Source organism: Pan paniscus, chromosome 19, assembly GCF_029289425.2.
Source record: "Pan paniscus chromosome 19, NHGRI_mPanPan1-v2.0_pri, whole genome shotgun sequence".
Classification (NCBI taxonomy): domain Eukaryota; kingdom Metazoa; phylum Chordata; class Mammalia; order Primates; family Hominidae; genus Pan; species Pan paniscus.
Genome location: NC_073268.2, coordinates 15,286,456 through 15,307,357, shown reverse-complemented (window position 1 = coordinate 15,307,357; position 20,902 = coordinate 15,286,456). Strand labels below are relative to the sequence as shown.

General features: G+C 52.9%; 2 protein-coding genes across 2 annotated transcripts in view; both read right to left on the bottom strand.

Moving 5' to 3' along the window:
- Positions 1–527: 527 nt before the first annotated feature.
- Positions 528–6,985, bottom strand: EFNB3 (ephrin B3). Its single transcript, XM_003810065.7, has 5 exons — positions 6,177–6,985; positions 3,655–3,947; positions 3,378–3,470; positions 3,166–3,270; positions 528–2,738 (listed from the first exon to the last, which is right to left on the bottom strand). The coding sequence occupies exons 1-5, from the start codon at positions 6,296–6,298 to the stop codon at positions 2,329–2,331; spliced, it is 1,023 nt and encodes a 340-aa protein (XP_003810113.1). The 5' UTR covers positions 6,299–6,985; the 3' UTR covers positions 528–2,328.
- Positions 6,986–8,392: 1,407 nt separating this feature from the next.
- WRAP53 (WD repeat containing antisense to TP53) overlaps positions 8,393–20,902 on the bottom strand; it is an 18,077-nt gene continuing 5,567 nt past the window's right edge. The window contains exons 4-10 of the mRNA XM_063598647.1: positions 11,067–11,155; positions 10,346–10,436; positions 10,106–10,238; positions 9,343–9,551; positions 9,049–9,152; positions 8,768–8,902; positions 8,393–8,652 (exon numbers count right to left, since the gene is read on the bottom strand). Of these exons, the coding sequence (XP_063454717.1) occupies positions 8,409–8,652; positions 8,768–8,902; positions 9,049–9,152; positions 9,343–9,551; positions 10,106–10,238; positions 10,346–10,436; positions 11,067–11,155 (1,005 nt within the window). The 3' untranslated portion in view covers positions 8,393–8,408. The remainder of the gene's footprint in view (positions 8,653–8,767; positions 8,903–9,048; positions 9,153–9,342; positions 9,552–10,105; positions 10,239–10,345; positions 10,437–11,066; positions 11,156–20,902) is intronic.

The following is a 20,902-nucleotide window of genomic DNA, read 5'->3' as shown; positions in this document are numbered from 1 at the left end:
GGGCACCTGGGCTTTTTGGGGGAGAAGAGCCTCGGTTATGGGTATACAGGGAGCCAGGGCACACGCAGCTTGATGCCTGGGTCCCTCCCTGAGTCCTTCCTACTTCCTTCTGATCAGCCACATCCCTTCTCCCCATGAGTCCCCAACAGCAAAACTTCTCAAGTGCCTTGGGTAGGGATGGTAGGGAATAGACTTTAACATGTGAACATGTTTTTACCACTTTGATCCTAATTGCGTCTTACCCCGTCTCTGGTGCTTTGGCTTAGCAAGACACTCAGACTGTCCCCATGGATGAATTGGCGACCCCACTCCTGCCTGCATTACTCTCTCCCTCCCCTAGAGGTGACACCTTCCTCTGCCTTCTTGCCCAGCCCATTTTCGCCTCCCCAAGCACTGCCAACCTCACCACTCCAAACTAGCCCTATCCCTACCCACCCCCCTTGGTTGGTTTCATGCAATCCAACCCTCAGCTGAAAGCCATTCTAACCAAGCCTTTGTCCCAATTCAAGTCCAGTCATTCTCCAGCCTTCTTGTCAACTTTTGAAGTTTTTTATTTTTATTTTTTTTTTGGTTTTTGCAAATTTCCCTTTTACAGTAAAACTACTGAGGTGACGGCACACCCCGCCACCATGGCAATATCAACTTCCTGTTCCCCAGAAGGAGCGATTAGAAAAATCAGGAAGGAGCTGGGAACTACAGCACCAGAGAGGTGAACTTGACCTCTGGTGGACAAAGCAACCATCTTGGCTGGTGATTGAGGTGGCCAACCTGGTGCCCAACAACAGCTTTGATCTAATAAAACTGAGCTGGGAGGAAACTGAGGCAACACCCAATTGCACACTAGAGGGCAGGAAGAGGTATCAGCTGGTCACTATGGAAACAGTGGCCTTTGCTAAGTACCACTGTCAGCTAGACCAGCCAGTAGGCCACCATTTTGGTCACTAAGAAGGGAACTGTGTTGAGTCTGAAAGGAGTCGGAAATGTAGGATGGAATGAACAAGACAGCCATCTGGGTTACTCGGGAGAGCACATGGGTTCTTGGGGTAGTCCTGTTGATTAACAGAGATTATACTGGGATATGGAAAGGAAAGAACAAGACAAATTGGGCCTGCCACAGCACATGGCAGTCATCTTAGCTGTCCTAAAATCAGCACAGAGCACAAGGGAAGGGAGATCTTGGGAAGTGCCACTGAAGACTGGGAAAAGTCCTTCTCGGTCCACCTCTATCCTCTTACAGTCAGTAAGTTCCAGCTTCCTCCTGAAAGGAAGTTCTTCCCGCCCTTCTTCTCCACAGAGTAAGAACCATCCACCTCCCACCCCCTGATCCCCCAGACTAAGCCACTTGGAGTTCCAGCCAGACCACTTCCTGTTTCAGAAGTGCTACTTCCTGTCCTGGATGAAGGCACTTCCAGTTCCTGCTGCACTGCTTCTGCTACTTCCCAGGCCATTTCTGTCCGGGCCTGGTCACCTCTTGTCTGGAGCAAGTCACTTCCGGTCCCAAGTGGCCCATTCAGCATCAGACCAAGTCCATACATGTCCCGACCGGTTCATATCTTGCTATTGGCCACTGGACAAAACGGGACACTTCTTCTCATGGTAGCTGTCATGACCCAACCACCCCAAATGGCTGGAGTAAGTATGTAGAGGCCTGGGCCAGGCCAGAGAATGGAGCCCTGCTGCCCATGGCCTGAGCTGGGGTGGAGTGTCAGAGCCTTCCCCATAAGGCCCCCATTTTTGGCAGACTGAGGGGAGTGGTTGGTATGAGAGGTCAGAAGGGGGGCTGAAAGCTAAGGGGAGAAATGCTTTGATGCCCCCACCCAGGAGATGGGAGAGGCACAGGATAAGAAGCCAAGAGGGTGAAAGGAGATGTGGGGAGGAGGATGCTAGGGAAGAAGAACAGACCTAAAGACGGAAGAGAGGGAAAGAATAAGAGATAGAGAGAAGAGAAAACCAGTGAGAGGCAGAAAGAAGGCGGTGCCAACCAAAAGGTGGGCTGTTCCCGCCCCTAGCTCTGGGTGGGTGAGGGGGACAAGGATGCCTGGGTCATGGTCAGAGAGGAGGCTGAGCCTGTGCCCCTCCCCAAGGAAAAAGGATCCAGGGACACTGAGACAGAGGGGGGCACCCATGGCCAAACGGGAGGGCAGGAAGTGGGGCAGTGGGAATCCTAAGGAATCCTAAAAGTGGAGACGAGGACAGCAGCCGGGAGGAGTGAAGGGGCTGGGGGGGCACAGGGGGCCGAGATGTTAGAGGTGTCCCTCAAACCAGGAATTAAACTGGAGGAGCACCCCAAGAAGGGCTGGATTCAGGATAGCCACGTGAGAGGAGCCCTCATACCTTGTAGTAGATGTTTGGAGGGCTCTGGGGGGGCCCATCCTGCACGATATACACAGGATGCCCATAGTCACCACTCACCTTCTCATAGTGGGGGCAGAAGGGGGGATCTGCAGCCCCGCCGCCCCGCAGAGCTATCCCTAGCTCCCCAGGCTCAGCCTCCCGAGGTCCCATCCCACCTCCACCCCCCAGGCCCAGAGACCCTCCCCTCCCGAAGGAGCCAGGACCAGGGTGGCGACTCTCCGAAGGCTTGGCCCGCCGTCTCCGCCAACACATGGCACCCCCAGCCCCTGCCACGCCCAGCAAGAGCAGTGCCAGCCCCCCTGCTGCCCCAGCCACTGCAGGCATGCTGGGAGGGGGCAGGGGGCCTTCAGCACCCCGGGAGGTTGCATTGCTGGTGGGGTCACCTGGCAGGGAAGGGGTGAAGGAGGAAAGAGGGGGACGGACTGAAGGAGCCACCTGGGCACCTGGACACCCAACCCTGGGGGTCCCCATGGGCTTCCCTTGTAGCGCCCAGGCCCCTTGGGGACCCCATCTCCCCTCCCCCGCCGAACTCTGCTCAGAATCCAGGTGTCCAGCCCTTCAGCTTCCTGCCACGGAGTCCTCCCCACTTCTCTGACAGCACTGATTGAAGCACTGACTTGGCTAATTAGTTCTAATTGAGTCTTTTCCTCATTTGGTTTCCATTCCCCTCCCACCCTCCCATCCTCTCTTCTCCTCTTTCCTGTATCACCGCCCCCAAAACTGAAGAGGGAGGGAGGGTGACGGCAGGGCAGCTGGGGTCTGAGAGCAGAGGAAGCTGGGGAAGGCAGGGGCCTAGCCCCTGGTTCCTACCTGGCAGGTTCTCCCTCCCAGGCTCCAGGCTGTGGGCTGCCCCTCGGTCTCTTTCCATGGGCATTTCAGACACAGGTTTTCGGGGGGCAGCCCCTCCTCGGGGACCTGGAGATGAGGAAGACCCAGAGAGGGGCTGAGACAACTGCCCCAACCATGATCGTACTGCCCCAACATCCCTTCGTGCCCAGGAGGTGTCCCCCAGCCCCACTCACTTTGTCCCACTCGGAGAAGCACCTTCATGCCTCTGGTTAGGCACACACCTCCCTGCAGGCTCTCCAGGCCCTCCCGGGTCCCATCCGATGTGGCTGGGAGAGAAGAGCCAGAGGAAGAGGTTGGCACTCCAGAATCTAGCCCTGATTCTGGCCCCACACCCTGGTGTGAACACTGCCTGAGGGCACTGGGATCTCCCTCTTGGCTGCAGGGGTCCCCCTCCCTCTCTGCTCAGTATCAGGAGCCCCCCACTCAATCGTGCCCTCTGCCCAGCAGTACCAATGATGTAGTAATCGTGGTGCGAGCGGAACTCGTGGCCCCAGAGATTAGGGCTATACTCCTGGAACTTGATGGTGAAGCGGAGATCCAGGTCTGGGCGATCACAAGTGAGAAGGAGGTTTGGGGCAGGGGGTGCCTCACAGCGCCGGCCCTGGGCACCCCCTACCAGGTACAGCTTGTAGAACTCATAATTAGGAGAGGAGTGAGGGCCAGGAGGCCGGGCCCGGGGGCAGAGCAGGTCTAGCCGGTCCCCGATCTGAGGGTACAGCACATAACCACCCTCTGCCTGGAACCTATGGGGAGGAGGGTAAGGTGGACAAGGAAGAGATGTCAGAGGCCTGGCCCCCAGAGCTTTCCTTCCCTCACCCCACAACCTTCCAGGACAGCAATTCTCAGCTCACGCTTGCCCGCCTTTGTCTGAGCGGAAAGTCTCTTCTTATAGAGCAGGCACCAAGGACTCTGTGCATTCACACTGGAAGCAGCAGGAAGCCAGGCTCAGGGGTCTCCTGCCCCTTGGTGTGCCCAAATGCACTCCACTCTTCAGCCCACCCTCACCACATGCACACCGCCATCTCCCGCTCCATCACCAGCCCCGTTGCCATGGCAACAGGATGCCAGTTACCAAGGAGCTGGCCTCTCTGGAACCACACAGCCCACCCCTCCCAGGTGATTTCACTATTCCATGGCAGCCAACCATGGGGGCAGAGCCTCCCCTCCTTCAGGCCACCACTGAATTTCAGGGATTTCCGGGCAAAGGGGGCGGCGGTTCAGGGAGGGGCTGTGTGGAGGGTGGTCCAGACCAGTGTCCTAAGTTAGCCAGCTAATAGCACAGAAGGCAAATGCCTGGTTTGGCCACGACCATCATTGGGGCTGATGGGAACCAGGGTCTAGGAACCTGCTGCCTGAGTCATTCTCCCACTCAGAATCCCACACTGGGTCTTAGACTTCTGGGGCAAGTGCTCTATTGCTTTGGAAAGGAAAGGAGTTGACTTTTCTAACCACAACCAACACACTTCACCATCTCCTTGGCCAGTGCACCCAGGCATCCACTGTCCCAGCACAGCCACAACTTGCCAACCCCTGCAGCCCCTTCCTGGACATCAATAGCTGCTGAGACAGGGTCTCAGGACTGGGTCCCAGGGGACTGCTACTTGATATCTTCCCAGACTCCCAAGTGTCCCACTCCCACCCCACATCCGAAAGAGCCCCCAGGACACCCTAACTCCCTTTTCTCTACCCTGTGAAAACAAGCTTATGTTCTCAAGCTACACACCTGATACTCACATTGCAGCTGGGAGTTGGCAGGTGGGTGACTGAGTACAGAAAAGACATTGAGATTATACCCAAAGAGATCCAGGGAAAAGAGAGGGAGGGATGGCAGAGCAGAGAAGTGTGAGGGAGGCTGGGAAGTAAAGAGAGGAACAATAATCCTAGCTCTCCTTTAATGAGCACATAATACATTCAAACACCTTACCGCTAATCCTCATAATAGCTGTAAGGATTGAGGATACAAACTCAGAAAGGTTAAGTGACATGCCCAAGGCCACACAGCTGAAAGCGGCAGAGCTAGGATTAAGACCAAAGATTTGATGAGCTCCAAAGCCCACCCCCTTCCCATGGCCTCACACAGTCTCCCCAGGGAAGTAGGAATTTTTCAAAACACAGAACTCTTTTATGAGCGGGAAGTGGGATCCGCATGTAGGCAAGGGACCCAGGTGACCTCCCAAAGGTTCTGTCCTACCCAGCGTGGCTTGAAGTTTCATCTGACCCCTGGCCTCTTTTCAGAGCAAAGCTGGCATGCCATGGAACAGAGGGTCTGATGGAAGAGTTTGCAGCAAAGATTGGGGGAGGGGGCAATGGAGTCCTCCAGATGCAAAAGGGAAGGAAGGAGGGTTCAGGGGGCTCCAGGCTTCTTCCAGCAAGATGCCGGCAAGCCAGGAAGGCAGGAATATGTTCTGGCTGGGAAATCGTTCAGCCAACAGTTCACTGGCTGTGGGGAAGAGTTGGGAGACAGACTGTGAAGAGAGTCAAGGAGCCTTGGGGAAGTTGTCCCCAGAGCCCCCAAACGGAACCCCCTTGCCTCCCATCTCGGATGCGCAGTCCCTCTGCGGGAGGGAGGCACCCTGCCCTGCCTTCCCCTCAGCGACTCGCAGCACCTAATCTGCAGCTCTCTCCTGAGAGCTGACAGTAACCAGGCTCCCTCCAAGCCCAGCCCCCGACGCAGGCCTCCCACAGATCCAAATACCCACCTCACTGCCCTCCCGGCTACCCATGAACTTTCTTCTCCTTGCCCCTTTGGGGTCTCCAAACTCCTGACATCCATAGCACCACCCGCATCCAGCTCTGCGTGGGACCCGGAGTCTGGCTCCCAAGATCACCTGTCTAGTAACCCATCACACATCAGAGCACCAGCACCTTCCCTCCCGCCTCCTCCCTGCCCACAGAAGCCCGCCTCCAAGCCCCCAAAGCTTTTCTACCCACTGCCCTAGGGTCTGGGATCTCCCCAGCCGCAGGCCACTCACCTCTTATTCGCCGAGTTCCAGTAGACAGGCTCCAGGCTGAGCCCAGACACCAGCCCCAAAACCCCCAGCAGCAGCAGGGCCCCGACTCGCACGCCCCCCGGCCCAGAATGGGGGGGCCCCATGACCCCGCCAAGGCCTGGGGGGCGGGGCACCAACTCCCCCAAAGTCGCTCACCCCCCGGGGTGGCTGCCTTGGCTGCCTGGCTCTTCAGCCCGGACCACCCCGGTAGCTGACGCCCCCAGCGCCCACGCGGACCTGCTTCCTGCTGTGCCCGCGCCCCGCGGCAGAGCGCTCAGCCCCACCAGAGCCCTTCCAGGGGCCGTCTGCAGGCGCCCTACGCGCCCCCGGCCCACGCGCCAGCACCCCGGGATCTGTGAGTCCGCCTAAGTGGGGGACTGGGGGAGCCGGGGGCCGGGCGGGGGCGGCATGGGGCGCCGGACCAGGGAGCGAGGAAGGGGGCGCCGAGCCGGAGCCCCAGCCTCGCCGGGATTGAGGGCAGCGGGCTAAGGGAGGAAACCAGTCCCGAGCCCAGGAGGGGGGAGTTAAAGGAGAGGCGGGGAGGGGCAGAGGATGGTGGAGGGAAAAACCGGAGCTGGAGCTCGAGGCGGAGCGGGCGGCAGCATCCCGCGGCCCACGCCCCCCACACCTCCCTCACCTCGCGCACCTCCCGCCCGCCGCCCCGCCTCAGCCCCCGGCGCGGGCTGTCACGCCCCCTTTGTCTCTCCGAGCCTCTGGCTCCGGCTGAGTTCTGCCCGGCTCCCCTCCTGCCCTCCGATCGCCCAAGCTGCTGGAATCTTCCTCTCTCGAATCCAGAAAGGCTCTCGCCCTCTCCACCCCGAGGAACCCGCCCCTTTCGCTCCCGCAGCCTCCTCCTCCATCCCAAAACAACACCGCTGCTCCCGGCAGGTTTGGAGAGAATAATAATAACCTTGAAGGCTCGGCGTTTTACAAAGTGCGGCGGAGCTGATCGTCACGACTACCTGTGTGAAGTGGGAGGGGCAGAGCTAACGATCCCATTGCAGAGATGAGGAAACTGAGGCTCAGGGAGGCCCCGTGACTTGCCCAAGGTCACACAGGAAGTCTGGGATAAAGCTAGAAACCAAACCCAGGCTGCGCAACTCCCACTCTTGGGGTCTCCTTTGTCACTGTTCCATGGACCATGTGCTGTTGTTACCTGGGGGTTAGTGAAAAACAAGAGTTTAGGGGATACACTTGGGTCTTTCCTAGATGGCTGGGGGGAGAAGCGGGGCTGGGAGAAGAAGGGGCGTACCTACAACCCCAAACCGGCGCTGCGCAGGAAGGGCTGTTTCCAATTATCCTGGGGGAAGGGAGGAGTTGCCTTTTCGGGTGTAAGAGCCCTGGCTTTCAGCACCTCTGGGCAGGGGTGACATTCCTCTCCCTCTCAAGCCTCCCCAGGCCTTTCGTCCCTTCCCTTTGATTGTGAGGTCCAAAATCACATCCCCTGCTGGCAGTATTTCTTCAAAGTCCCCCCATTCTCAGTGTTTGGGAAGGTGTTGGGGGGAGGAGGGAGGAGTCACTGCTTCAAATGACACACTCGTCCCCCACCCCCAAAGACAGAGCAGACAAATGGAGAAACAAGCCCAGCGACAGCCGCTGAATGAATAAGACCCTCGCCGCGCCCCGCATGGAACAGCAATATCAAAGGTGACGACTGTATTTTTCAACACCTTTACTCTTTTATGTGTGTCCTTGACTCTGGCAACTGGGTTGTCTGCCTCCTGGGGAGCCCCGGGGAGGGGAGGAGAGTGCTCCTGCTCCCCTCAGAGCTGAGTAATGGTCCCCATGCTGCTGGAGAATGGCAAACAGTGTGGAGTGTGGGCGACAGGCGCCCTGTCACTGTCTGCACAGTCTCACACGGTCACACCCAACAGTCTGACCCAGCTCCTGCTCAGCCCCGCTCACCCTGACCCCTGCCGCCCCCACCTTGGGAGTGAGATTTCAAACAGGTTTCCCCCTTCAGTTTACCAAGTTGCCTAGCAACCAACCAGTCAATGGCATGAAGCCCCACCCCCACCCACTTGACTTCACACCAAGCTCAGCCGCCCCATTGGCTCCTGCCTGGTCCCACCTCTCAACCCCTGGTTTCAGGACCAGTACGCCATACCCACTGCTGCTGGACCAGGGAGCCCGCCAGTCCCCCTGCCTGGTCCCCACCTCACTCATATGCCCCCCCAAAACAGACACGAAGACTCTAGTATCATAAAAACCTTTTTATATAAGCTCACCCACACCTCCCTCCGTTCCTCCCTGCCCTTTCTCGCCCTGGTGATCATCAGGGATGCTGGAGTCTGGCCCCCCCCCACACCACCAGAGCTGAAGCCGACATTCAAGGTGGACGTGGCGCGTGGAGAGCAAGGGAAGGCCCAGCTCCTCTCCTTCGTCCCCACTCTCTGTGGGCTCAGGAAACACACGCTGACCGGAGGCAGTGGCCAGGAGAGGCAGGCTAGGGTGCAGGCTGAGGGAGAGATGAGGAGGGTCTATCAGTGCCTTCAGTGAGGACACTTGCTCCCTCTGGGATTCACCTCCCTCCCCAACCCAAGCCCCAACATCTCTGGAATTGAACTGAGGACCTCACGCCATTGGTGCAGTCCTTCTGGGGCAGAAAACTCAACACGGGCTCCGGCTTCCCATCATTGCCAGGCCCGTCCGTGTCCCACACAGAGACGGCCCCGCTCGTGCTGCCACTCACTAGGAACTGCCCGGTCCTGCGACAGAGAGGAGAGATTTGCTGGCAGAGGCCTCACCCCTGGGGCAGGAACCCCTCACACCCAGGGACTGGGACCCTACAGCTGGGCTCTGGCATTCCTAGGCTTATCAGGGCCCTGTGTAGGAAGGAGTCACAGCCACTCACGGGTCCAGATCGAAGTAGATGCGCTGATTGGTGGTCACCTCTCGACCCAGGGACCACAGTGGGTAACCAGACTGCCGGAGATCCCAGCACAGGAGCTCAGCATCCTGGAGACAAGGAACAGGACCTGGAGTCACCCCCAAAGCCCTGGATGTCCCTGCCTCCCTCGGGGTCTCCAGGCACTCCTTCAGCTTGGGATTTTTTCCCCATCCCCACCCATTCCCCTACACTGCAGACTACATCCCTGCTCCTGCCCCGCTGCCCAGCTGCTTTGGGCTCTCAGGGTGTGACCCCTACCTTGCGGGCTCCTGAGAAGAAGCGGTTGCCATCGGGATGAAAGCAGAGGTGGGTGATGCCCCCTTGGTGCCCTCCCAGCAAGGCGAGAGGGGAGCCATCATCCCAGGCATACAGACCCAGGGAGCGGCCGTAGGAGCCACAGGCATAGAGGGGCTGGGCTGGGCTGAAGGCTATGCAGGAGATGATGCCGCTCTGGCCCTGCTTTTTTGCTAGAGAGGGAAGGAACAAAGTGGGGGAGGGGGCAATGGCTCCTGGCACTAACCAGGCTAAGCAGAGGTCTGTCTCCCGTCCCAGCACCAACATGTTTGGACTCAACATCTCCCCCATGCTGTCTGTCACAAGCAGGACAAAGACCTCTGATGCTCCCCACATCTATCCTCCCAAAGGACCTAAATGCCCAAGCCCCACTTCATCCCTCTCAAATCCCAGTTTTTCCTTGGAGAGATGCAAGTTGAAGGCCTACAGGAAAACGGAATCAGCTTTATCAACAATTTTCTAGAAAGATTTCAGAGACCAAAAGCTCCACAGCTGACAGGGTATGAGTTCAGGAAGGAAGCAGTCCTTTGACCAGCTGGTTGGCCTTGGGAAGGTTTCCTACCTGCTCTGAGCCTGTTTGCTCCTCTGCCGACTGGGCTGCACCTGCTCCCGGGGCCGTACAGAGGACGGCGTGAAACCCCACAGGTGGCCCCTGGCTCACAAAAGGCCCCTGTGCAGGTGGCAGTGCCCTTCCCTCTCCTCCTCCCTTGGCGGCACAGATGCTTACCAAATGTGGCTCGGACCTCGCAGTCTCGGCCAGGCCGGGCCGTGGAAAAAACACGCACAGTCCGGTTGAAGCCACAGAAGAGCTGGGAGCCATCCGGGGAGAAGCAGAGCGAATGGGCTGCCGTCAGCTCATCCTGGGGGAAGGAAAGGGCTGAAAACAGGTCTTGCAAAGCCTCAGCTGCCCTCAAGGAAGGAGAGCCGGGCCAGTACGAGTGCTGGGGCTGAGTGTGGCGGTCCCTACCAGGTGGTTGTAGGCGCGAAAGGAAGCCCGGAGCTCTCCAGTGAATGCGTCCCAGATATGAATCGGGTTCTCCCGGCTGCTGCTGGCCACGCTGAGAGAGACATGGACACTGAAACCCCGGTGCTGTCAAAGGAAGGGGAGGAATGGCCGGGCACAGTGGCTCACGCCTGTAATCCCAGCACTTTGGGAGGCCAAGGCAGGTGGATCACTTGAGGTCAGGAGTTCGAGACCAGCCTGGCCAACATGGTGAAACCCTGTCTCTACTAAAAATACAAAAATGAGGCTGGGTGTGGTGGCTCACACCTGTAATCCAAGCACTTTGGGAGGCCAAGGCAGGTGGATCACCTGAGGTCAGTTCGAGACCAGCCTGGCCAACGTGGTGAAACCCCATCTCTAAGAAAAATACACAATTAGCTGGGTGTGGTGGTGCACACCTGTAATCCCAGCTACTCAGGAGGCTGAGGCAGGAGACTCACTTGAACGTGGGAGGCCGGAGGTTGCAGTGAGCTGAGACTGCATCACCGCCCTCCAGCCTGGGTGACAGAGGGAGACTCAATCTAAAAAAAAAAAAAGGAAGGGGAGGAAGCCAACTGACCAGCCCCTCTGATAAGCATGTCAAGCCTTCCTCCTCCAAAGACCCCTGGCAGCCCTTGACTCTCCCAAGAGGCCCCGCTTGAAACTGGGTGGTGGGGCGGCGAGCAGGGAGGCAAACATTACTTACTAGGAGGTGTCTGGCTGGGCTGAGGACATCAGAGAATACCAGCAGTAATCATAGATGGTATCACCTTCCACCATTCGAAGGACAGGGACCTATACAGAGACGGGGGAATGGCTGAGTCACTCGGAGGGAAAAGGAGTCTGAGGCGCGTGCCTCTAGCAGTGTTGTGGCAGATGGGGTGTATATATGGAGCACAGACTCTGTCTCAATGTTCAAGGGTGAGCTCAGACTTTAATGTCAAATTTAGCCACCAAAAGCCATATAGATTCATACTTTTTTTTTTATTATTTTGAGACAGAGCATGCACCACCATGCCTGGCTAATTTTGTTTTTGTTTTTTTTTTTAAATAGAGACAGGGTTTCACCATGATGTTGGCCAGGCTGGTCTCAAACTTCTGACCTCAGGTGATCCACCCGCCTCAGCCTCCAAAAGTGCTGGGATTACAGGTGTGAGCCACCGTGCCCGGCCTTATACTTTTTCTTTATAAACACTTAGAGAGGAAGAAACAAATAATAATACCGCAACCCAGAGACAAAGAACCAACCAATTATTCAAATACTTACTGAGTACATGCTAGGTGCCATTTGATCCTTTAAAAAAATATTAGTACAAAAATTTGCCAGGCATGGTGGTGGACACCTGTAATCCCAGATACTCAGGAGGCTGAGGCAGGAGAATCCCTTGAACCCAGGAGGCAAAGGTTGCAGTGAGCTGAGATCGCACCACTGCACTCCAGCCTAGGTGACAGAGAGACAGTGCCCAAAGAAAAAAAAAAAAGAAAAGAAAAAAATTATCGGCTGAGCACAGTGGCTCACACCTGTAATCCCAGCACTTAGGGAGGCTGAGGCAGGCAGATCACTTGAGCCCAGGAGTTCAAGCCCAGCCTGGGCAATATGGTGAAACACTGTCTCTACAAGAAAAAAAAAATTAGCTGGGCATGGTAGTGCATGCCTGTAGTCCCAGCTACTGGGGAGGCTGAGGCATGAGAATTGCTTGAGCCCAGGAGGTAGAGACCACAGTGAGCTGAGATCATTGCCACTGCACTCCAGCCTGGGCAACAGAAACGCTGTCTCAAAAATACAAAAATGGAAACAAAAAAACCTCCTTACAAAAATAAAGAAAAAAAATTAAACAGTTCAAACATACAAAGTATCTTATTAAAAAAAAACCCTGTGACCCCTCCATCCAGCTGAACAAAAAGATATGTTTAAACCCCTTTCCTAACAGAAACTCTCCCTCAGAGGTAAACACTATCTTGAATTTATCACTGTCATACATTTCCTTAGGAATATATATATATATATATATATATATATATATATAATTTTTTTTTTTAATTTTAAAGGCAGAGTCTCACTCTGTCACCCAGGCTGAGTGCAGTGGCACGATCTCAGTTCACTGCAACCTCCACCTCCCAGGTTCAAGCAATTCTTGTGCCTCAGCCTCCCGAGTAGCTGGGATTGCAGGAGTTCACCTCCATGCTCAGCTAATTTTTTGTATTTTTAGTATAGACAGGGTTTCGCCACGTTGGCCAGGCTGGTCTCAAACTCTTGGCCTCAAGTGATCTTTCTGCCTCAGCCTCCCAAAGTGCTGGGATTACAGGTGTGAGCCACTGCGCCCAGCCTAGGAGTATATTCATATGGGAAAAAAAACAGTATCTAACGTTGTCTTGCAGGTCTTTAGACTTAATTTTTTCTTTTCTTAGAGACAGGGTCTTACTCTGTTGACTAGGCTGGAGTACAGTGGCGCAATCATCTCACTGAAACCTCAAACTCCTGGGCTCAAGCAAACAATCCCCTGGCCTCAGCCTCCCTAGTAACTGGGAATATAAGCATAAGCCACCATACCTGGCTTATTTATTTATTTATTTATTTATTTATTTTTGACGGAGTCTCGCTCTGTCACCCAGGCTGGAATGCAGTGGCACAATCTTGGCTCACTGCAACCTCTGCCTCCCAGACTCAAGCAATTCTCTGCCTCAGCCTCCTGAGTAGCTACGATTACAGGCGCCTGCTATCACGCCCGGCTAATTTTTTTGTATTTTTAGTAGAGACGGGGTTTCACCATCTTGGCCAGGCTGGTCTTGAACTCCTGACCTCGTGATCCACCCACCTCAGTCTCCCAAGTGCTGGGATTACAGGCATGAGACACCACGCCCAGCCTGCCCGGCTAATCTTTAAAATCATTTTTTTGTAGAAACAGGGGTCTGTGTTGCTCACGCTGGTCTAAAACTCCTGGCCTCAAGCAATCCAGCCACCTCAGCCTTTCAATGCACTGGGATTACAAGCATGAACCACCATGCCCGGCCTAGACTTAATAATAATGGTATTATATCATATACATCCCTCTGTGATAGTAAGCTTTAACCATGGAAACACATTTTGCTCTAATTCATGCATTTTCACTGGTGTATAGTACTCTACTCATGAATATATTCAAACTGATCTACCCTTCTTCTATTTAGAATCACTGATGTTTTTCTGTTTTTTGGCTAGTGTGCTTTAACATTCTGTACACATGTAGAAGGGTTTCTCTACAGTTTCTGCTGAAGAGTAAAATTACTGGTCTCTACGCTATGCACTTTGCAAACTTTGTAAGATACTATAATGTCAATTTCTTTCCCAAAGCACTTATCCCAATGTCCTCTCCCACCAGCAGTGTATAAGAGTCTCTATTCTAGCCTGGGCAATATAGCAAGACCCCAGTTTTACAAAAAATTAAAAAATTAGTCAGGCATATTGGCATACTTGTAGTCCCACCTGTTTGGGAGAGTGAGGCAGGAGGACTGCTTGACCCCAGGAGTTTGAGGCTACAGTGTGCCATGTTCGCACCACTGCACTCCAGCTTGGGCAACAGAACAAGATCCTGTCTCCAAAAAAAAAAAAAAAAAAAAGTGTCTATTGTTCTTTATCCTCTTGGTATTGCCAGACTTTTACATTTTTCTCAATTTGAAGGTGGTGAAATGGTATTTCATTACAGCATAAATTTGTATTTCCATCATTACCATAAGAGAGATTAGATATTTCCTCTATGTTTACCGGCCATTTAGTTAGGTACACCTTTTCATAAATTTTGCCCATTTTCTTTTTCTTTTTTTTTTTTTTTTTTTGAGACAGAGTCTTTCTCTGTTCCCCAAGCTGGGGTGCAGTGGCACGATCTCGGCTCACTACAACCTCTGCCTCCTGGGTTCAAGCGACTCTCATGCCTCAGCCTCCCAAGTAGCCGGGACCACAGGCATTTGCCACCAAGCCCGGCTAATTTTTATACTTTTTAGTAGAGATGGGGTTTCACCATGTTGGCCAGGCTGGTCTCAAACTCCCAGCCTCAAGTGATCTGCCTACCTCGGCCTCCCAAAGTGGGGATTACAGGTGTGAGCCACCATGCCTGACCAGTTGTTGTTTTTTCTTTTCTTTTCTTTTTTCTTTTTCTTTTTTGTTTTTGGAGGCAGAGTCTCCCTCTATCCCCAGGCTGGAGTGCAGTGGCACGATCTCGGCTCACTACTACCTCCACCTCCCAGGTTCAAGCAATTCTCCTGCCTCAGCCTCCTGAGTAGCTGGGATTACAGGCGCCTGCCACCACGCCCGGCTAATTTTTGTATTTTTTAGTAGAGACGGGATTTTTGCCATGTTGGTCAGGCTGGTCTTGAACTCCTGACCTCGGGTGATCCACCTGCCTCGGCTTCCCAAAGTGCTGGGATTACAGGCATGAGCCACCATGCCCAGCCGTCTTTTTCTTACTGATTTGTGAGAGATAAATAGTCTGGACACTGTTCTTCGTCAGTTGTCTTCTGGGCCTCAGGCTGATGTCAACCATCCAGGACTTCAGTGTCCACCTCTATACTCTGAACCCATATATCCAACTGCCTGGTGGACAGTGCCACTTGATCATCCCACAGGTTCCTCAAACTCAATTTGTCCATAATAGGCCCGGCATCCGCCACCATCAAACCTGCTGTTCCTCCTGGACTCCACACCAGTGCTCAATCCTGAAATCTGAGCACCAGCCTTGACTGCTATCACTCTTCACTTCCTTTCCACTCCTGGTCCAACCCAATACCAAATCTTGCCAGTTCCTCCTCCTAGTCTTCCATTACCACGCTGCTACCCCGACCCACCTCTCAAGGCTCATCTCTATCTGCTAATTCCCATAAAAATCTCTGAGTCCTGACCGGGCGCAGTGGCTCACGCCAGTAATCCCAGCACTTTGGGAGGCCAAGGCGGGTGGATCACGAGGTCAGGAGATGGAGACCATCCTGGCTAACATGGTGAAACCCCGTGTCTACTAAAAACACAAAAATTAGCCGGGCGTGGTGGCGGGCGCCTGTAGTCCCAGCTACTCGGGAGGCTGAGGCAGGAGAATGGCGTGAACCTGGGAGGCGGAGCTTGCAGTGAACCCAGATCGCGCCACTGCACTCCAGCCTGGGCGACAGAGCAAGACTACATTTCAAAAAAAAAAAAAAAAAAAAAAAACAACTCTGAGTCCCGCCATTTTGACTCTCAGGTCCCCTAAAGTGCCAACTCGCCACACTTTCAACCCACTGGCTTTCACATGTCCTAGGCTCCAAGTCTGGAATATTCTTCCTTCATCTCCCCCAACGACTCCTCCTGGCTGAATCCTAGTCATCCTTCAGGTCTCTTAGATGCTTCTTCCTCTGGGAACGCTTCCCTAACCCCTCCAGCTAAGCAAGGCGCCCCTGTTCCTCTTTCCTATAGCCCCTGGTGCTCCTCACTCCCCTTCCGTCATACCTATCAGAGAAGGAGGGAATCACATCTGCCTCGCTCTCACCACTGCTTCCCCAACACGTGGTGCAGAATAAGCAGAGTCAACAAATACGGTTTTAATGAGCAAAAGGAGGCAGGAGACTGTTTCAGCAACATAAGGCCCAGAATAATAGGACCTTGAATTAAAGTAGAGGCAGTGGGAGGGACAGATGTGGGTGGATTAGGAAGATTAGGCAGACTTGATGGGATTTGGGAAGTAATTGGATGTGAGGGGTTAGGAACAGGGAGATTAAAGATTAAAGGATGAGAGAGACCCTGGCTTTTGGCTTGGATACCTGAGGTCACCAAAATGGCGGGCGAACAGGAGAGCACCGGAAGGCTGTACAGTGCCAACGTCGTCAGCGGGAGAGAGAATCAGCATAAGCCTCAAGGGAAAAGTTTCACAAAGACGAAAGAGCAATTGTGTGGCTACAGCATTTGGGAATGAGGACGTTCCCCGTCCCCACCCTGAGAGATAAAGGGTACAGAGGATGCAAAGTGTCTCCTGGAGAGGGCAAGGCGAGGAGTAAAGGCTTCCTGCAAGACCCACGGGGCAGGGCAAGTACTCAGGAAAGACGCTGGGGAGCTGGAAATGAGACTTGCAGAAAGTTCTGTGAAAAGGTGGAAAAGAAAGGAGAAAACCCGAGAAACTATATTGGGAAGAAGACTCAGTACACACAAGTATATGGAAATACCCAAATACACCCTTCCCCAATTTTCTGACCTATACAAATTTTATCTATTTAAGGCCGGGTGCAGTGGCTCACGCCTGTAATCCCAGCACTTTGAGAGGCCAAGGCGGGCGGATCACGAGGTCAGGAGATCGAGACCGTCCTGGCTAACATGGTGAAACCCCGACTGTACTAAAAATACAAAAAATTAGCCTGGCGTGGTGGCAGTGGGTGCGTGTAGTCCCAGCTACTCGAGAGGCTGAGGCAGGAGAATGGCGTGAACCCGGGAGGCGGAGCTTGCAGTGAGCTGAGATCGCGCCACTGCACTCCAGCCTGGGCGACACAGCAAGACTCCATCTCAAAAAAAAAAAGTTATCTATTTCAAATGCTAAGCTTGTAGACACTAGAAATGAAAATACCTAATGAGAGAGGTTGCGATAGAACTGGTACACTAGCAGGAAAAAAAAAAAAAAAAGCACAAAAAGGTTTTGGTTGTTTGTTTTGAGACAGAGTCTCACTCTGTCGCCCAGGCTAGAGTACAATGGTGCAATCAAAGGTCATGGCAGCCTCAACCTCGCAGGCTCAAGCGATCCTCCCACCTCAGCCTCCCAAGTAGCTGGGACCACAGGCCCAACTTTTTTGATAGAGACAGGATCTGGCTGTGTTACCAAGGCTGGTCTCAAACTCCTGGGCTCAAGCATTCCTCCCACCTTGGTCTCCCAAAGTGCTGGGATTATAGGCATAAGCCACCACACCAGCCACAAAAATCTTTTGAAAACAAACTGACTGGCCAGGAGCAGTGGCTCACGCCTGTAATCCCAGTACTTTAGGAGGCGGAAATGGGTGGATCACTTGAGGTCGGGAGTTTGAGACCAGCCTGGCCAACATGGCGAAACCCCATCTCTACTAAAAATACAAAAATTAGCCGGGTGCGGTGGTGCGTGCCTGTAATCCCAGCTACTCAGGAAGCTGAGGCAGGAGAATCGCTTGAACCGGGAAACAGAGGTTGCAGTGAGGCAAGATCACACCACTGCTCTCCAGCCTGGGCCACAGAGTGAGACTCTGTCTCAAAAAAAAAAAAAAAAAAAGAAAGAAAACAAATTGACTATCTGTATTGCAAGATATATTTTTAAAAATGTTAATATTATCTGACCTAGGATATTTCTTATTCATAAAATTTCTGTTAAGGCTAGGTGCGGTGGCTCATGCCTGTAATCCCAGCACTTTGGGAGGCCGAGGTGGGTGGATAACTTGAGGTCAGGAGTAGAGACCAGCCTGGCCAACATGGTGAAACCCCGTCTCTACTAAAAATACAAAAATTAGCCAGGCATGGTGGCGGGCGCCTGTAATCCCAGCTACTCAGGAGGCCGAGGAAGGAGAATCACTTGAACCCGGGAGGCAGAGGTTTCAGTGCGGCAAGATCATGCCACTGCACTCCAGCCTGGGTGATGGAGCAAGACTCTGTCTCAAAAAAAAAAAAAAAAAAAAAAAAATCTCTTGACAAAAGAACCTCCCTCAAAATACATGAAGATAATTTGTTCACTGAAGAATAATTTATCATATAATAATCCTGGAAACAACCCAAATGTCCAAAACAGGAGAAGAGGTAAGAAAATTATCATAAGCACTCAGTGCAATATCACACACCATTAAACATCATAACAGTGAAGACTAGACTACCACAAAAAACATTCAGGATATGATTGTTAAAAGGAAAAAAGGAATGTATAAAACCACATACTATATGATTACAACCGCATAAAAGCTTTCAGTACTTGGACAGAGCTTAGAAAGAAATGTAGAAAAATTCAGAAGGCTAAATTCTGCAGTGGCACATAATGACGATTTTTTTCTCTTTTTAACATTCCCATTTCTCTTAAACAAGTTTTTGCAATACTCAAAACTGCCCCCCCCCCACCCCGCCCCACATTTCCAGAGTCTCTTCTAACTATCCCTGCCTTGAAACAACCTCTTACCTCCTGAACTCTTTTAACATGGCTGCACCGGCTGCACCACCACCCCCTGGCCCTGAGGAACCAGGGTTCAGGGCTTAGATCACCTTATAGTTTGCACAGAGAACTCAAATGTCTGCAGCCTCCAGCCTTAAAGAGTTGCATGTCAGGTAAGCGTTCAGGACCAGGCTTGGAACTGAGTACCTTTCTTCTTTTAACGAGCCAACAAGACTCAGCCCTGCTGCAGATCACTTGAGGACAGGAGTTTGAGAACAGCCTGGGCAACATGGAGAAACCCCGTCTCTACTAAAATTATAAAAATTAGTCAGGCGTGGTGGCGCACGCCTGTAGTCCCAGCTACTTGGGAGGCTGAGGCACGAGAATCACTTGAACCTGGGAGGCGGAGGTTGCAGTGAGCTGAGATTGCGCCACTGCCCACTGCACTCCAGCCTAAGCAAGAGTGAGACCCTGTCTCAAAAAACAAACAAACAAAAGACTCACCCCTGCCCCATCCTCTTATTAACCTCAAGCACTAGAGAAGTCCTAGTCTTCTGGGTCATCTGGCATCACCACCACCTGTATACTGCTCTACACACACACTAATCTGCCCCAAACCCACTGAAATTCCTACTCAAGGATCCAAAAACCAGCTGGGCACAGTGGCATATGCCTGTAATCGCAACATTTTTAGAGGCCAAGGCAGGAGAACTGCTTGAAGCCAGGAGTTTGACACCAGCCTGGACAACACAGCAAGACCCCATCTCTACAGAAAGTACAAAAATTAGCTGAGCATGGTGGCATGGCCTATAGTCTCAGCTACTCGGGAGGAGTTCAAGGTTGTTGTGAGCTATGATTGCGACTGTACTCTATCCAGCCTGGGCAACACAGCGAGACCCTGTCTCTAATAAAATAAATAAGTAATAATAACACCCTCCCATATTTCTCATCTTCTCTTCAGAATGATCCATTCGTCCTGCACTTGACTGGCCCTGGCTGTCCCCCCACCGGCCCTCTCAAGCTGAGATGGCTTTAATGCTCATGGCCAGCTGACCCCAGTACACACCTCAAGGACAAGAGGTGGCTGGGTGTCATTATGCCCCTGGCTGTCAAACCCCAGCTCCTCTGCAGTTCTTGTTATCGGACTAGCTTCCCCTGTTTTATCACCCTCCCTCATCCACTAAGACTTTACCGCCTGGTTCACCGTCTCACTGACCACAAACAGTCCTGTTATCATTCTTGTTTTTTTTGTGGGGTTTCTTGTTTTTGTTTTTGAGATGGAGTCTTGCTCTGTCGCCCAGGCTGGAGTGCAGTGGTGTGATCACTGCAACCTCCGCCTCCCAGGTTCAAGCAATTCTCCTGCCTCAGCCTCCCAAGTAGCTGGGACTACAGGCAATCACGACCATGCCTGGCTAACTTTGTATCTTTTTTAGTAGAGACGGGGTTTCACCATATTGGCCAGGCTGGTCTCGAACTCCTGACCTTAGGTGATCCACCCGCCTCAGCCTCCCAAAGTGTCGGGATTACAGGCGTGAGCCACCAGGCCTGACCCTGCTCTGCTATTTCTACCATGACAATTTATTCAGCTTCATCAAAAACATATTTACAGTCCAGTTCCTTACCCACTTTAGATTCTAGTCCACCATGGCATGCACACTCTTGAAGACACTCTCAGGATACCCTTGTCTTTCTCTCCTGGTAAACCTCAACCATACCATCCTCCTATTCTTGGCTTGCACGCAACTGATACCAGTGACTACTAGTGTTTACTGAACACTTACTATATGCTAGGTGCTGTTTTAAGTACTTTTTTAAATTTTTATTATTTTTTTTTTGAGACTAAGTCTTGCTCTCTTGCCCAGGCTGGAGTGCAGTGGCGCGATCAGCTCACTGCAACCTTCGCCTCCTGGATTCAAGCAATTCTCCTGCCTCAAACCTCCCAAGTAGCTGGGATTACAGGCGCCCGCCACTAAGCCCGGCTAATTTTTGTATTTTTAGTAAAGACAGGGTTTCACTATGTTGGCCAGGTCGGTCTTGAATTCCTGACCTCAGGCGATCCACCTGCCTCGGCCTCCCAAAGTGCTGGGATTATAGGCGTGAGCCACCGCACCCGGCCTTAAGTGCTTTAATTCATTATTGATTATTTTAATTCTCACAACTCCGTGAGGCAGGTGCTATTATAATCATCCCCATTTTACAAACAGAGAAACTATAGTCATTTAACTTGCCAGGAAAGATGCACAGTCACACTAACTGGTCTCATTTCAAATTAATGGCAACAGACCTCTAGCGGGCACCGAGCAAAGAGCAACACAACTGCCACATGCCTTGGTGGGTCTGATTTTTTGAAACTCCGTCTCAAAAAAAAAAAAAAGAAAAAGAAGAAAGAGTGCTGATGGAGGAGGAGAAGGCCCAGCAGAGCCCTGAGTGCCTGAGTGCTCCAGCGCAGGGAGGTGGA